Raw genomic sequence first — 14,426 nt, 5'->3', positions numbered from 1 at the left:
AATGATCATTCCTGCCTTAACATTAGTGGGTTTTGTGGTTTTTTTAAAGTAGAATATTATTCTTAAGCTTCAATGTTGCCATCAATCAAAATCCATATTTTGAGCATATGACTGTATAGGCAAGATATTTATGCATCATTCTCATACATGTTTATAAAATGTTTTCTTAGTATTGAATATTTCTACAAATGTAGCAATTGGATAGGAACTTAGATAATAATTGTGATTTGATATATGTTGTAGGTATAGTAGAGAATAATGTTTACAATATCTAGAACAGCTTAATTTTAACAGAGTTTCACTATATTAAAGTAAGTAAGCTGTAAAATTACATATATTTAGTCAGGAGCCTTTAATAGCCAGGTAATGATGATGTTGGATATGAAATTTCTCTGGACATATGGCTGGGCAAGCACACGTGCTATGAAAAATACTTGTCATATAGATTTGATAGCAAATTAAATTCCTCTTTAAATACAAAACAAGGGAGTATATACATATGTGTAAACATAATAATTTTACTTTTTTTAGGCTTGGTTTCTCTTTGGAGTTTCCACATATAACTCTGAAAGGCACTAGAAGGTCAGTTTCCAGATAAAGGACCTGACATTGAATGGTTTAAGGTAACAATTCTTTTGAGGGCTAGATTGGGCATCAAGTCCAACTGAGTTCACGTATCACATATAGTAACAATACCACACTGAAGTCCTGGCAAATAAGTATTAACTAAAGTAATTCTATGACTGTATTCATACTAACCTGCAATGAAAAGTTCTTCCAGGTCCATCAACACACACACCTCCATTGTAACAGAGAACTGAGTTCACCGTGGGCTCACTGCAAACATCAACATCAACTTCACAAAACCTGCCAGTGTATCCACTCAGGCAATTGCAAATAAATGCATTGACTGCATCTTGGCAAGAACCTCCATTAATGCAGGGAGCGGATTCACATTCCTGGGGAGAGAAATAGTAATACGTTGGCTACACAGCTTTAAAATTTTTTAAAATTTAAAACATTTAAAACACATAGCAGCAAGTGCAATAGAAGACTGAAACTGGAGACTGGAAAAATCCTTGGACTTTTTAAGGGTGTGACCAGTGAAATTCTCTAATCTGGGACAATTTTTGTTTATATAGAAAGCCTTTACTTACAACTCATACTCACTCTATGCTTGTTACTACTAATTAACTTTGGAGAAATGCAAGTATACTTTTATATAAGTGATCTTACAGCTCTAAGTATGTGATTCTCTCACAATTCCTTTATTAAAATTTTTAGGCATGTTTTCAAGCTATAGTTTATACATCTCTAAGTTTTTACAATAGGGTCTATTGCAGTAAAAAAGGCCACATTAGTAAGACAATTCCAGACAGAATAAAAAATTACTTGTATTACGTAATGCACACAAGCCTTTTCTCAAGTATTTGCTGATAAATGCTTTCTTATTATCAATTAATTCATAATATTGGAAATAGAAAGATGTAGAAATGCTTGTGTTTACCTAATAACAATTCCCTCTGATAAAGCTAATATAAAATTTGTCAAATTTGAACCATGCAAAGTGGCAGCAAATTAATGTCTCTCCAGAATTACAGAAGAGTTTAGTTAGTGCAATTGCCAGTGCAAAAATGCATTTTTGCCCTTGAGTACAGAAACCTGTTTTTTTCCTCTGTCCCAAAGGAGTTTTGTTTTGCTGCTGCCACCCAAATAGTCTAGCTAAATCCAGTATTTCAAATTTATTCTCACATTGCTGTAACTTTAGAGTGTTTAATTCTTTAAGGATATCCAAGGGCATTCAGATATCCTGCAGGTACTACAGTTGCTTTGACAGAATGCAAATTCAGCTATCCATGGGGAATTATGAGAAAACAACTTATTTTCCTGCAAGGTCTCTAGCTGGGTGTCTATAGGATGATTTATTAGTGAGCATTACATAAACTAATTGAATTACACATCCCACAGGAAGATGGAGATAGATCTACAGACTGCCAAAAATCCTGTATAGAGGTTCTAGAAGTAGTCTTTTGCTATATTAATTATATTTGCTGTTGGCAAACACAGTTGTCTTTGGTTGTTTTTTTTTTTATGAAAACCCCTGTTTTTCTATTCCAGTAACTTCTCCTATCTAGTCTTCTCAATTTATATTCACTTGTATCTCTCTCTGTTATTTCTGGTTTTACAGCTTTGCTCATTAGCAGAATAAATTAAAAATTTATCAACTAATGGATCAAATGTTTACCCAATTGCAATAAAAAAGTTAAAATTCAAAAAATATCAAAATCATCAAAGGAATTAAAGATACATTCAGAGGTTCACAGATTTGGCTTAACATACCATCAAAGCTATACTGAGCTGTAAACTTAATATAAAACCTTTTTATTTTCTTCTATGTTTTTCTTGTAAAATCTTACCGAACTGCTCATAGTGACATAAAAACCAGACAGTTTGTAGGAAAGAAATCACTCCTATTACTTTCCAGTACACTTTTATGTGCTGCACTTAATGGTTCATCACTCAACTTGCAAAAAACAGAGTACACTCTGTTACCTGAGAAGTGCTGGTTGGCACAGTTCTTAGTCAAGAAAATAGTTTCGGTGAACTGACACACAACTGTGTTAAAAACGCTGCAAATAATTTTGTGCCAAATTAGGTGAGCTAAGAAGCTACCACCAAATGCTGTTAATTTTAGTCTAAAAAAATCTTATCATACATCAGATAAAAAAGTGAAATTGCAGCATGGCTGTGACCAAGTCCTGCCTATTTTAGATCCTAGCAGGGAATGATTTTACAGCTTGGAATTAGGGAACAGCTGGTTCTACAGAAAATCACCAAGTATCCTGATTCTCTAAAGACAATCTCACCTAACCAACAACACTATTTTAGTTTTGTCTTTCTTTTTAGGACAGGAGATCGCATATTATCTTTAACACCTAACCAGACAGTTCTCAGATTAGAGCAACACTGCAGGGATTCACAGCCCTAGAAACATTCCCCCTCTTCTCCTGTACAATATAGGGAAAAAAATTCCTTGGGCACCTCAGGTGCCCTGTTCCCAGCCTAGTAAGATATCTTTACATCATTTAACCTTTTCCTGCTTCGAAGAGATCAGATCCTGCCAAAGGAACAACTCTCTTTGAACAACTAAGACACCTGAAAATTATGAAACTAATATTTACAAAGTTGGATCACCTTAGTTTTTCCAAAACACTAAACTGTTGATATACAGGTGTTATTATATTTCTTTTTGTACCTTCTTATTTTCAAGGTGTTTTTAACCTTTACTAAATCTGACGTGGAATTTTAAAACATATAATTTTTAAGCTTCAAAGTCCTAACCTTACAATAATCCTTCTAAAATTTTACAAATAATCTGTGCCAGTGAAACAAACAAATATCATTACTACTCCTGCAGTTTTAAAACATGCTTTATTTTTTAACTGATAGTAGACAAATCTTCCCCAAGTTGAGTCTGTTTTGTTCATGACAGTAACTGGTGGCCATGACCAATCTTCCTGTCCTTATTCGGACCCAAGAGCTTTTTCCTCCCCCTGTGCTGACGGAGAGGGGGAATGTAGAAGCAGCTGGGTGGGCATCTTGCAGCCAGCCAAAGTTAACTTACCACACCTGTTTCATTCATAGGCTGTAAAACTTTATTTTCTGTTATATCAGAGCAAGTAACCTGTGTAAAATTGAACTGTATTGCCTATCTTTTTCTGTAGCCATCATTGCCCTCTATCCCCTTTCTGCTTCTAGTTTGTTCCTTTCACAGATAACCTCAGTATAATCAGGGCTGCAGGCAACCATCTCCAAGGAAAGCAGAAGGCTAGAAGAGCTGCTCTCCTCAGGCCTTATCTTGTCAGGTCCTTCCTGCTTTAAAGAGGTTTATTTCTTCCACTGCCACCAAAAGATGAAGCAAAGTGCCACCTATTAACTTCAGCCAGGGTGTTCTGCTCATTCCTCACACATTATCACATCTGTAAATCATTCCCAGTACTCGCACTTTGCAGCATACCAATAGTCCCCTTCCCAGACCATCTTTTAAACACGGACAGCTTCAATATTCTCCGTTATAAACAAACGAACGTATTTAAGAAAATAAAAATTATATCGTTGTGATAATTTGAATGGACACGTTTTATTCTCATATCTTCAAGTTTTCTTCTATCTGATCTCCTTAGGATAAAGCAGAAGGGATGCCTTTCTGTAGGGCTATTTTCTCTGTTTTCCTGTGAAGAATACAGTTTTCCTATTTGATTTAACAAGGAATCCTGTGAGTTTATGTGCTGTTAACAGACAGCAACCTTGGAAAAGATTTGAAAGGTGTAATGGACAAGCTACCAACATGAACTCCCATTGAAATGCTACAGAAAAAATTGCTAATCCTGTCCTTAAGTCTTCAGGGAGAACTGTGAAAGACTGATGATGATTTCTTTTTTTATGGCTAGGGAAAACTGAAACACTGTCAAGTTCTAGAATCTGCTTATCATAAAGGATGTTGAAAAACTGAGAATATGAAATTATTTATAGTGATAGGAAGAGAAGGAACAGTTTCAAACTGCAAGAGGGTAGATATAGATTGAATATTAGGAAGAAATTCTTTCCTGTGAGGGTGGTGAGTCATGGGAACAGGCTGTCTAGACAAGCTGTGGATACCCTCTCCCTGAAGTGATCAAGGCCAGGTTGGATGGGGCTTTGAGCAACGTTGTCTATTGGAACGTGTCCCAGTCCACAGCAGGGGGGTTGAAACTAGGTGATCTTTAAGGTCCTTTCCAACACAAACCATTGTGTGATTCTATTATTATGTTTTTAAATAAAGACTGGATGTATATCTAAAACATAAGCTTTAGTCAAGCATATATTAAATACAAGTATTAGTTTCCATGGGGCTGTGAATGTCAGAAATACACATACTTCCGAGTGAACAGAATGGTGACTTTCTGGCTTTATTTTTACCAAGTTATTGATATGGTACATGTAAGTCCTCACTGATTTTCTTAGCATAGCGAAACAAGTTAGCAGGCAAGGCAAAAAAAATGAAAGAATATTCAGATTTCTCATTATGCAACTCTCAAGGGTAGGCTTTGTTAATAATCCTTAGTCCAAAGCATGAAAAACAAGATCCACTGCATTCAATAGAGCATAATAATATATTATTTCTTGTTCTCTGAATGTCATGCTGTAGTAAATCTTGTTTGTACTAGGAAGAGGATGACTGTCCCCTAAGATAGCCCACCTGGCATGGCACAGTCCACTGGTTCTGCTGGCAGGGAATTGTTCTGAAATCTGGACTGCAGTAATGACCTAGAAAGGCACAGTACTTTGCTCAGGGCTTATTGTTCCCCTACACAAATCTGTGGGTCCACACTGTCATCTGTCTTTGGATGTGAGGTCATTCTGCCCAAGAAAATCCAACTTTCTACATATCACTATGTATCATTTCCACAGTCATAATCCATTGAAATAATTATGGACATGTTTTAGCATATTAATAAAAATAGTGAAAATCCACTGTGTCAGTTCTACTCTGTTTCTTAAAAGAAAATCTAGAAATGCATTTTGGAACCTAGGATTTTTTTTTCTTTCAGAAAGGATTATTTGTCAGTAGACCTCCTTGGAAACTCTGCTTAAAAATAAAATCAGACTCTATTTCTATAAAAGACATTCAAGATGATGACAGATGTGAAGTTCTGCTTTGTATCAAAACAGGTAATTATAAAGCAGACAAATTCTAGACATAACTCATGCAAATCCACTATGAGGGGAAACATGTCTACTGGAAATACACATAAGCTATTTACAAATTTATCTTTTGACATACCTGTATGTAGATGGTGAATTATACAGTCTAATTTTCTGTAAATACTTATAATATAAAGCCCTAAGTACCATTTACTGTTTGATTTCTTTGTAAACAACTGTAGAGAAAGACTTGAAGCAGAAAAAGGTCTTAAACATCAATTCAGGGAGTAGAAGCAATCATCCCAGTATTTGAGACAAAACTCTCAGGTGGCAGCCACTGACTTGTAGAAAGTAGATAGAGCTTTAAAGCTTGAATTTGGTGGAGTTGAAAAGTGGTAAGATAGAATTAAAAAAGATATTGCATCAGAAAAGCATATACTTTAAAAAGCCATGTTTCAGTCATTTAATTGTAGTATTGAAGGTAAAATTATTTATTCTCAGGTCAAAATTAGAGGATTTTGTGACAAACAAGAGTCATGTGGTTAAGCTTTTGGATTAAAATAAAATAGGTAGGCAGAAAGAAAATCAATATCATAAGCAAATACTTTAGAAACTAATTCATGCATTAAAGTAAGGTTTTCTATATAAAAATATGGTATGCATGTGTTTTTTAATATACCCTGATTTAGGTTTCAAAAAAAGTTTAAATTTACAGTATTACTTAATGGGAAGTGTACAATTTGATGCTTTAATAAGATTTCATATTTATGCAAAACAGACATGGCTCAGTGCACTAGTGGGACACTATATATATGTATTTCAGTTCCTTTTAAAGACATTTTACCACAGTTTAATTTATTTAATTTATCATGAGAGCAATCGTCTGATGTAATTATGACTGCCATTAAGAGACCAAAAGGCTCAGATTTCTTTTGCTAAGTTTAAAACAGCACTTACTTTAAACTGTGTGATTTGCTAAGTTAAAGACTTTTCCATTCATCTGGGAGTCTGAGGTGCACTCTTACTTGGGGATAAATCTCAACAGTATTGATACTATGTAAAAGTCTGAAATATACATCAAGAATTGAGATGAATGCTCCAAATGTCATTTCTATTTTATGCTTACCACAAATACAAACCAGGGATTTTTTTGTTTTTTTCAAACCATCAAAATTATTACTGTATTTTTTCTTTGTTTTTGTAATTAATATGTTATTAATATTTGCACATTGATGATTTATTAACATCTCAAAGCTTTTTCATTTGGTAGACTAAGTACACATACAACATTTCGTAGAATGAACTAGGAAAACTTATTTCTATATTTCAGAAGATTGTTTTTATCCCACCATTTTTCAATTCAAATTGTGTTCAAAATGACCAAAATATTTTCTTTACAATTTTGGATTATAGACACAAGAAGAAGAGAAAAATAATTAAAAAATTAGCCTATTTTTTAGGCAACAATGCAGCTACATACTGGATCTGACCAGTGCTCCATCTGGTCATCATAGTAATTAGAATCTATATTCACTAATGAAATGCAGATGTCCACTTCAAACTCAGCTGGAAAGCTATGCAGATCTCACTGAATATTCATATTTTCATTTACTACAGTAAGTCCACAGACAGCTAGTTTTCACAATGACATCTCAAGTTAGTCAAGCTGAATCCTACTGTTCTTCCCAATGAAATCAGATAATGACATGACTGTCAAGCCTTACGTCTTTTGTGCAATTTGATGAATAATTGCTTATTTGCCTGAACTAGCAGAGTATTGTTCTCTGACTCTGCATGTGTTTCAGCTGTAATGTTTTTGTGTAGAAAATTAGTTGGATTTTCTAATTTCACCCTTGTTTCTGTCTTTGATGGAAACAGAGAGAAAAGATCACTAAACCAGACAAAATAAAATAACTCTTGGCTGCAGTCTCATCACAGCTTTCAGCAGAAGCACCACCAAACTGAAAATCTTTCTATGTAAAGGCTCAAACTGCTTTTTCCTCCTTTGACATCATGAGACAGCCTTAACTGAGCATGAAGCACAACTGCCAATGACTTCTCATCAGTTACACAAAAAAAAAAATAATGCCAAAATAAGTCAGAAATAATGTCTTGTACTACTATTCTACCAACCATACTAGCAATCTCTTTACCTATATCAGAAAGGATCAATTTTCACTAATATGTATTCATCTTACAATTTCAAAAATATGCAGTTGCCTAAGGAAGTAACATGTATTGCAGCTTATTCATATTTTTTTTCTTACTACTTCTTGAATGAAATCCATAAATGAAAAAACAATCAAAACTGCAGAAGACAGGGAAGTTCCAACATTCACACCCTATATTCGATACACAAAAGTTATGGACTGTATCTAAAAAGATATAAAGTTTAATTTTTTTTTCCTAAAAGTTTAGACAACCTGAAATAGTCTCCAAGTGTATTTTCCTACAAACTGTATTGCAATATATGTAGATAATGAAAAAATTCAAGATGAAAAATAATAAAAAAATACAATAGTTGTATTTTGCTTTTAAATTAGTTATTCGAGCCAGCTTAGTCGCTGACCTTGCCTGTGTGCAATGCCTATCCAGCCACTCCCTTACTCTCCAGTCTTCAACAGGGCAAGGGAAGAAACAAAGATCATGGGATGATAAGGCCAGATAGATCACTTGCTATTTACCACCATGGGAAGGTTAAAATAAGTTACTGTCAAATAGAAATAGATTTTTGAATAGTGAGAAACAAAGACAAAAACACCTCCACTCCAGCCATCCTTCCCAGGCTTCATTCCCTGTACCCATCTTTCAGAAGGACCAATGCAGTGTGGGTAGGAAATTAATAACAGATCCTGTCTGCTACTCCTTCCTCCTCACACTTTCCTCTGCTTCAGTGTATGTTGTTTGCATTAGCTGCAGGTCCTGCCTGGCCCCTGCTTCTCTGTGGGCACTCCGTGGGCTGCAGTTCTTTCAGAGCATATCCATATGGTGCAGTATGGGGTCCTCTATGGGCTGCAGTGTAGATATATGCTCTGGTGTGGTGCTCTCCATGGACTGTAGGAACAGTCCTTGCTTTGCCATGGTTCTCTCCAATGGATGCAAGGAAATCTGCTTCACTGCCTGCAGCATCTCCTCCCTCTCATTCTTCACTGACCTTAGCATCCTCCAGGTTTTTTTCACAATTCTTTTTCCTCATTCCACTGCCTGCTGGGCAGCATTATTTACTCTTTCTTAAATATTTTTCCACAGAGGTGCCACTATCTTGGTTGAAGGGCTCAGCCATACCCTGTGGAGAGTCTACTGGGCTGAGTACAACTGTCTGTGTCTGTGACCTTTTCTCACAGATGTCACCCTGTAGACTCCCTAAACAAAACCTTGGTACCTAAACTAAGTGCAGTTGCATAAACCTTAATAAAAAAAAAAAAAAAAAAAAAAAAAAAAAATCTCCAAGAGAAGAAAATATTGAAGTATATTTACTTAGATGAATTCTTGAATATTATTTTTAAACAAAGGAACTGGCTGATGTTAACCTGGAGAAAAACAACTCAGAACATGAGCCTGGTACAATTATCCCAAATGTGCACACCTCTACACAGTCAGAAAACCTTATTGATTGCTGTAAGACTTGCAGAGGCATGATGTATGTCTGAGCAGGATGAATGCAGTGTTAGAGCCTTCAAAAAGATGACACCTGCAGAATAGTCTAATCTGGGAATCACATTGCATGCAAATAGAATGAATATCAAAAAATGAAGCCATCATTCTATCAGATTTATCTGTCAAATGTATATGTATATTGTTTCTCTCTATGAATATCTAATCTATGCATTTTCAAAAAAACAGTATGAAATATGGTTATCGTTTAAATAAGATTTCATGCAGTTGTCTACAGGTCATTTAATTTCTCATTCTCTTAAAATGGAGGGAAGTGTAAATCATGGATGTTGCTCGAGAAAATATTACCCAAGGGTATTCTGTATTAGCATTGGCAACAGCTGATAATCATACAGACGTGCAGTATCATAAGATGATGCACACTTCAGCTGAATTACTTATTTTCTGACTTTTTCTTTCTGTAAACAAAGTTGGAAGATAATATTCCAGCTAGATTTACTCCTTGTGTGAGACTGTCATGCATTTTCAGACTAAAAGTTACAGACTATACTCCTCTTATATAATATGAAGTATTTTTGTTATCCAGTACTTACAGTGATACACAGAAAACCATGAAAGGTCTCTACATGAATGCATCAGTTAAGTGGATGTTTGGATTACATTTTGGAACACATTTTTGACAAATCCACACAATATAGAAGCCAGATAGCCAAAATAGAGAAATAATGCCAGAATTTCTCATGAAATAAAATATTTTTTAAAAAGATCACATCCCAAGATCTGTTTATACTCTGGCACAAAATCATGTCTAAACCAATTCCAAACTTTTCTCAAAGTGTAGCCAACATTATAAAAATAGTTCATCATGATGCCAGATGTAGTCACGTCCTACAGCTTGGTTTGCTGTCTGTGGTAATCATCACAGCACAAATTCACATACACATATACATGTTCTTTCTTATCTACAGCCATGCCCCCTGATAATGCAAAATATTCTTGAACTTCAGAGGAGGAACTGGGCAGTGTATTTTGTATACCACAGTTTTATATCATAGAATTCTACAATTACCTGGACTAGAAATTTTAAGCACAAGTCATGACTACTTTCAGTGTAGGACATTGAATCTTGACTATTCAAATACACACTTAAACTACAGCAAATGGAGCTCACAATACAGATTAGGCATTTATGTCATCCATGCTAAACTGAGAGACAAATGATTTTCCAGTAATGTTGCCTCAGCTTGCTTTAGCTTTTCAGATTTATTATTCACACTTTGCCTTTAAAGATTTTAGACACTTTCTCAATGGTCCTTTTAAATACATTTTCATGCAAATAAGAAATAATGAGCTTTTCAGAACAGATTTGAAAAAGCTGAACTTCTTTTGTGCATTTTCAATAAACTGACCCATTCAGAAATTACTTAAATAAAAAGGAGTTTTAAGTGTCATATTACCCTTTTTTCCTATAATTAAAATAAGATTTGATGACATACATTAATATTTATCTCACATCTTGAGCTGGTCCATCCTGATTCACAGGAGCATTTATATCCATCAATGAGATCTATACATCTGAAATACAAAACAGTGTTATTCAGATGAAGCTATGTTATTCCAGATTCAGCAACAGTAGCATCAAAACATCCTTCTCAAAATAGTGGTTTGATGTAACATTCTTAAATCCATAGTACTTTTAATTAGTTTACATAATGGTCTTCAAATGTTCATATTATGGGTGCTGTGTATAAGGATACTGATTCTCATATTAAAAGACATCTTACCATTTCAACCTATTGAGATGTAACAGCTAGAGATTCACTTTTAAGTATATTAAACTCTAGCTAATCCACATGTAATGAAAACTGGTTTATGCTAATTAACAAAAATGAAAGAAAAACTGAGATTATGTAACAGCATATACATTAGCTTAAGCAAGCAACATCTGCCATCTTTAAGCATGCTTGTATGCTTTATGAAATAATTTCATTCATATTATAATAACCTTCCCATTAAATATTGCTAGATAATAGTTAAATAAAAATACCACCTTCCATGAAGACAAGGGTCTGGCAAGCATTCATTAACATTTATCTCGCAGTTTGTTCCAATAAAACCCCTCCTACAGTGACACTTATAGGAACTGATACCATCGATGCAACTTCCATTGTTGAGGCAAGGGGCAGACATACATTCATCTATATTTACTTCACATCTATCACCTGTGTAAAAAGCAGAAGATAAGACTAAGTTTTAAATTCTAAACTCAAACCAACCAACCAACAGTTACTTACTGATATTATTACACATAAACTGTTTCTACTTCCATACATTGTATTATTCATTATATTTATCAATAAAGAATATCCAACTTGAGTTACCTATGGGTGCAAATGCTGAAAATTGTGGTTATATTCCAATTTATTATGATGATAACATGTCTAATTGTGGCAAGGCAATTGAGGGTCAAAGGCTTTGAGGGTCAATTTGCAAACAAAATCGTTAAATGGAGAAAATGAACATCCAAAAGGAATTTTTCAATGCAGTTACTAGAAAGGTGAATAGCACAGGTTTCCTGTAAGAGGAATACAGAAGTAAAATGTTGCTTGTCTTTGTGGTGATCTAACTGTAATACTTATTTTCTCAATTAATATTAAAATGCAGGAGCTTCTTCTAAAAGATGCAAGGCGTAAAATCATTTGAAACCTCTGAATACGTGGTGGTGCACTTTTCTACTTAATATTTTCTTGCACATTAGTACCACACATCTTCCACCTAATTATCTCAAAATACTTTACAAAATAGTAATTGAAAATGTACACAGAAATAGGTCTCTTTGTAAGCAGCTATTTCCCACTGCCTGGTAAGCAGCTAAGCCCCTCACATCGACCTGCTCACTCCCCCTGATCTGATGAGAGAGAGAAATGAGAAGGTAAAAGTGAGAGAACTTGGGTTCAGGGTTTAAAGGTGAAGCAAAAGCTGTGCAATAAAGCAAAGAAAAATAGCAAATTAATTCACTACTTCCCATCAGTAGGCAGGTGTTCAGCCTCCTCCAGGAAAGCAGAGCTCTTGGGGCTGTAACTTGAGAAGTTACTTGGGAAGATTATCTGTTACTTGGGAAGACAAATGCCAATTCTCTTCCTTCTTCTTCCCTCAAATTTATATGCTGAGCATGTCATATTGCATGGAATATTCATTTGATCTGTTGGGATCACCTGTCCCATATGTGTCCCCTCCAATCTTCTTGTGCACCTTCAGGCTACTTACTGGTGGGGCAGTGTGAGAATCAGTAAAGGTCTTGACTCTGTGTAAGCACTGCTCACCAGTACCTGAAACATCCCTATTCTATCAATATTTTTTTCAGCACGAACCCCAAACCTAATACCATACAGGCTACCATGAAGAAATCTAGTTCTGTCCCAGCCAAAATTAGTACACTGGGGATAATGCAAGAATACCCTTCCAGTTCTTCTGATGTGTGGGCCAGAGGAGGTGTGGAGGAAAGAAAAAGTTTGCTTAAGGACAAAAGATCTCCTCTGGAGCAAAGAAAGTGTCTGAGAGACAGAATTTACATCAGGTCCCCTGGCTCTCTATTTCACAACAAAAATCAAAGACATTTCTTGCCTTTGGAATATATTATTCACTTAAGTATCTCAGTAATTATCTTAGTTCACAATCAGCTTTTCATATGCAAATGTGAAGAGTAAATCTAAAGTTTCTATAGACTTTTATAATTGTTATACACTCACCTACTGGGAGCTTCTTAAAGGAAGGAACTGATAGTAAGAAAGAAGCACACAGATACCCTAGCCTTTATCTAGACCATGTATGAATATACAGTCAAAGAGAAAAAAAAGGCATTTGCAATAAATCTATTAACATACTACAAGTAGAGTTACCTTAAGATCATGGGGAATGTTTTTACTTAGTGAATAATGATAGCGAAGAAGACATGTTAGGTATGTAAAAATATTGTACACATTTGAGGAAACTGCTTTATTTACAATATACTCCCAGTCTCCTAATGGAATCAAGGAGAATAAAACAGTATCGCAGATTCTATTTTGAGAACTGTGGTCTCAGTCCCTGCAGCCCTAGAGCATTGGACTTGGCAGGTACCCCTTGGGACATGAGCTGAGAGAAGCTGTTGTGCAATTCTGTATTTGACCAGACCTTTCCCCAGTGGTGCTTACACCATGGTCAGGTATATACTAGTACAAGTTAGAAGGCAGTTCTGAAAGTTGTTTATCCCCCATGACATACAAGCATTCAGCAAACAGCTCTGATTATTCACACTCCTTGGACACTCTTGCTCACTCAGTGTCACACACTCTGGGTCAATGGTGTATTTGGTATCACACCACATGTGAGAATGCAGATCTTTTAGAAACAGATAACATTGTGAACATACTGCCAAAATCTACATCCAGGAAGAGAGAAGTGAAGTTCATCTATTCTCTTACAGAAGATCTGACTATCCAAGAGGCAATTTTTCTCATAAATCAGCATTAGGAAAGAAAATTCTTACTCTGCTCTTTTCAAGGAATAGCTCAATAACACTGATAGGATGATAGTACTACACAATAATATACTTCAAGTCCATTTTACTTGAAACTTTGAAGTGATTATCTTTCTTATATCTCAATGGTGAGGGCATCTCTACAGCATCATATTTCTAATCTACAACATCATAAAAAAAGGTTGTATCTTGATTGTAGATCTTTGGATTTTCCTGGTTCATTTAGCAAAGACTGCAAGTTTTAAAATGTGAATAGTCCCAAGGCTATGGGGTTTTTTTGGTAAACGAGCAATTCCAATCTTTGCTCTTGTAACCAACTGTACTTTCACTCAATAATGTATCACTTACCTTTCCAGTTCTGCTGATCAGAAATGGAATTAACTCCCCATGAAGCAAAAAAATCTGTCTGCCTAAGAAGTCCTAGTTATTTAATCTTATCAAATTAGTGGGAGGATATAGTGAAATGGGTAACATTAATATACAGAGACTGCTGGTTTTATACTATATGCTCTTCCTAAATAAATACGACTGACTTCAAAAACTCACTTTCCTAGACAAATACACATAGGAGGTTAAAATCTGTATATTAAGTGTTAAATATTCTCCA

General features: G+C 35.1%; 1 protein-coding gene across 3 annotated transcripts in view; it reads right to left on the bottom strand.

Annotated features, from left to right (window-relative positions):
- Nucleotides 1–14,426, bottom strand: part of EYS (eyes shut homolog) — a 724,585-nt gene that overhangs the window by 397,716 nt on the left and 312,443 nt on the right. For all 3 annotated transcript variants that reach the window (XR_011725383.1, XM_071741624.1, XM_071741625.1), the window contains exons 26-28: nt 11,351–11,522; nt 10,797–10,875; nt 760–959 (exon numbers count right to left, since the gene is read on the bottom strand). Coding sequence is in view for 2 of the 3 variants with exons in the window: in XM_071741624.1 (XP_071597725.1) it covers nt 760–959; nt 10,797–10,875; nt 11,351–11,522 (451 nt within the window). In the remaining variant the exon portion in view is untranslated. The remainder of the gene's footprint in view (nt 1–759; nt 960–10,796; nt 10,876–11,350; nt 11,523–14,426) is intronic.

The sequence above is a fragment of the Heliangelus exortis genome, chromosome 3 (genome assembly GCF_036169615.1).
Source record: "Heliangelus exortis chromosome 3, bHelExo1.hap1, whole genome shotgun sequence".
NCBI classification, from domain to species: Eukaryota; Metazoa; Chordata; class Aves; order Apodiformes; family Trochilidae; genus Heliangelus; species Heliangelus exortis.
Note: the sequence above shows the minus strand (reverse complement) of the source record. Positions and strands in the feature narration are given on the sequence as shown.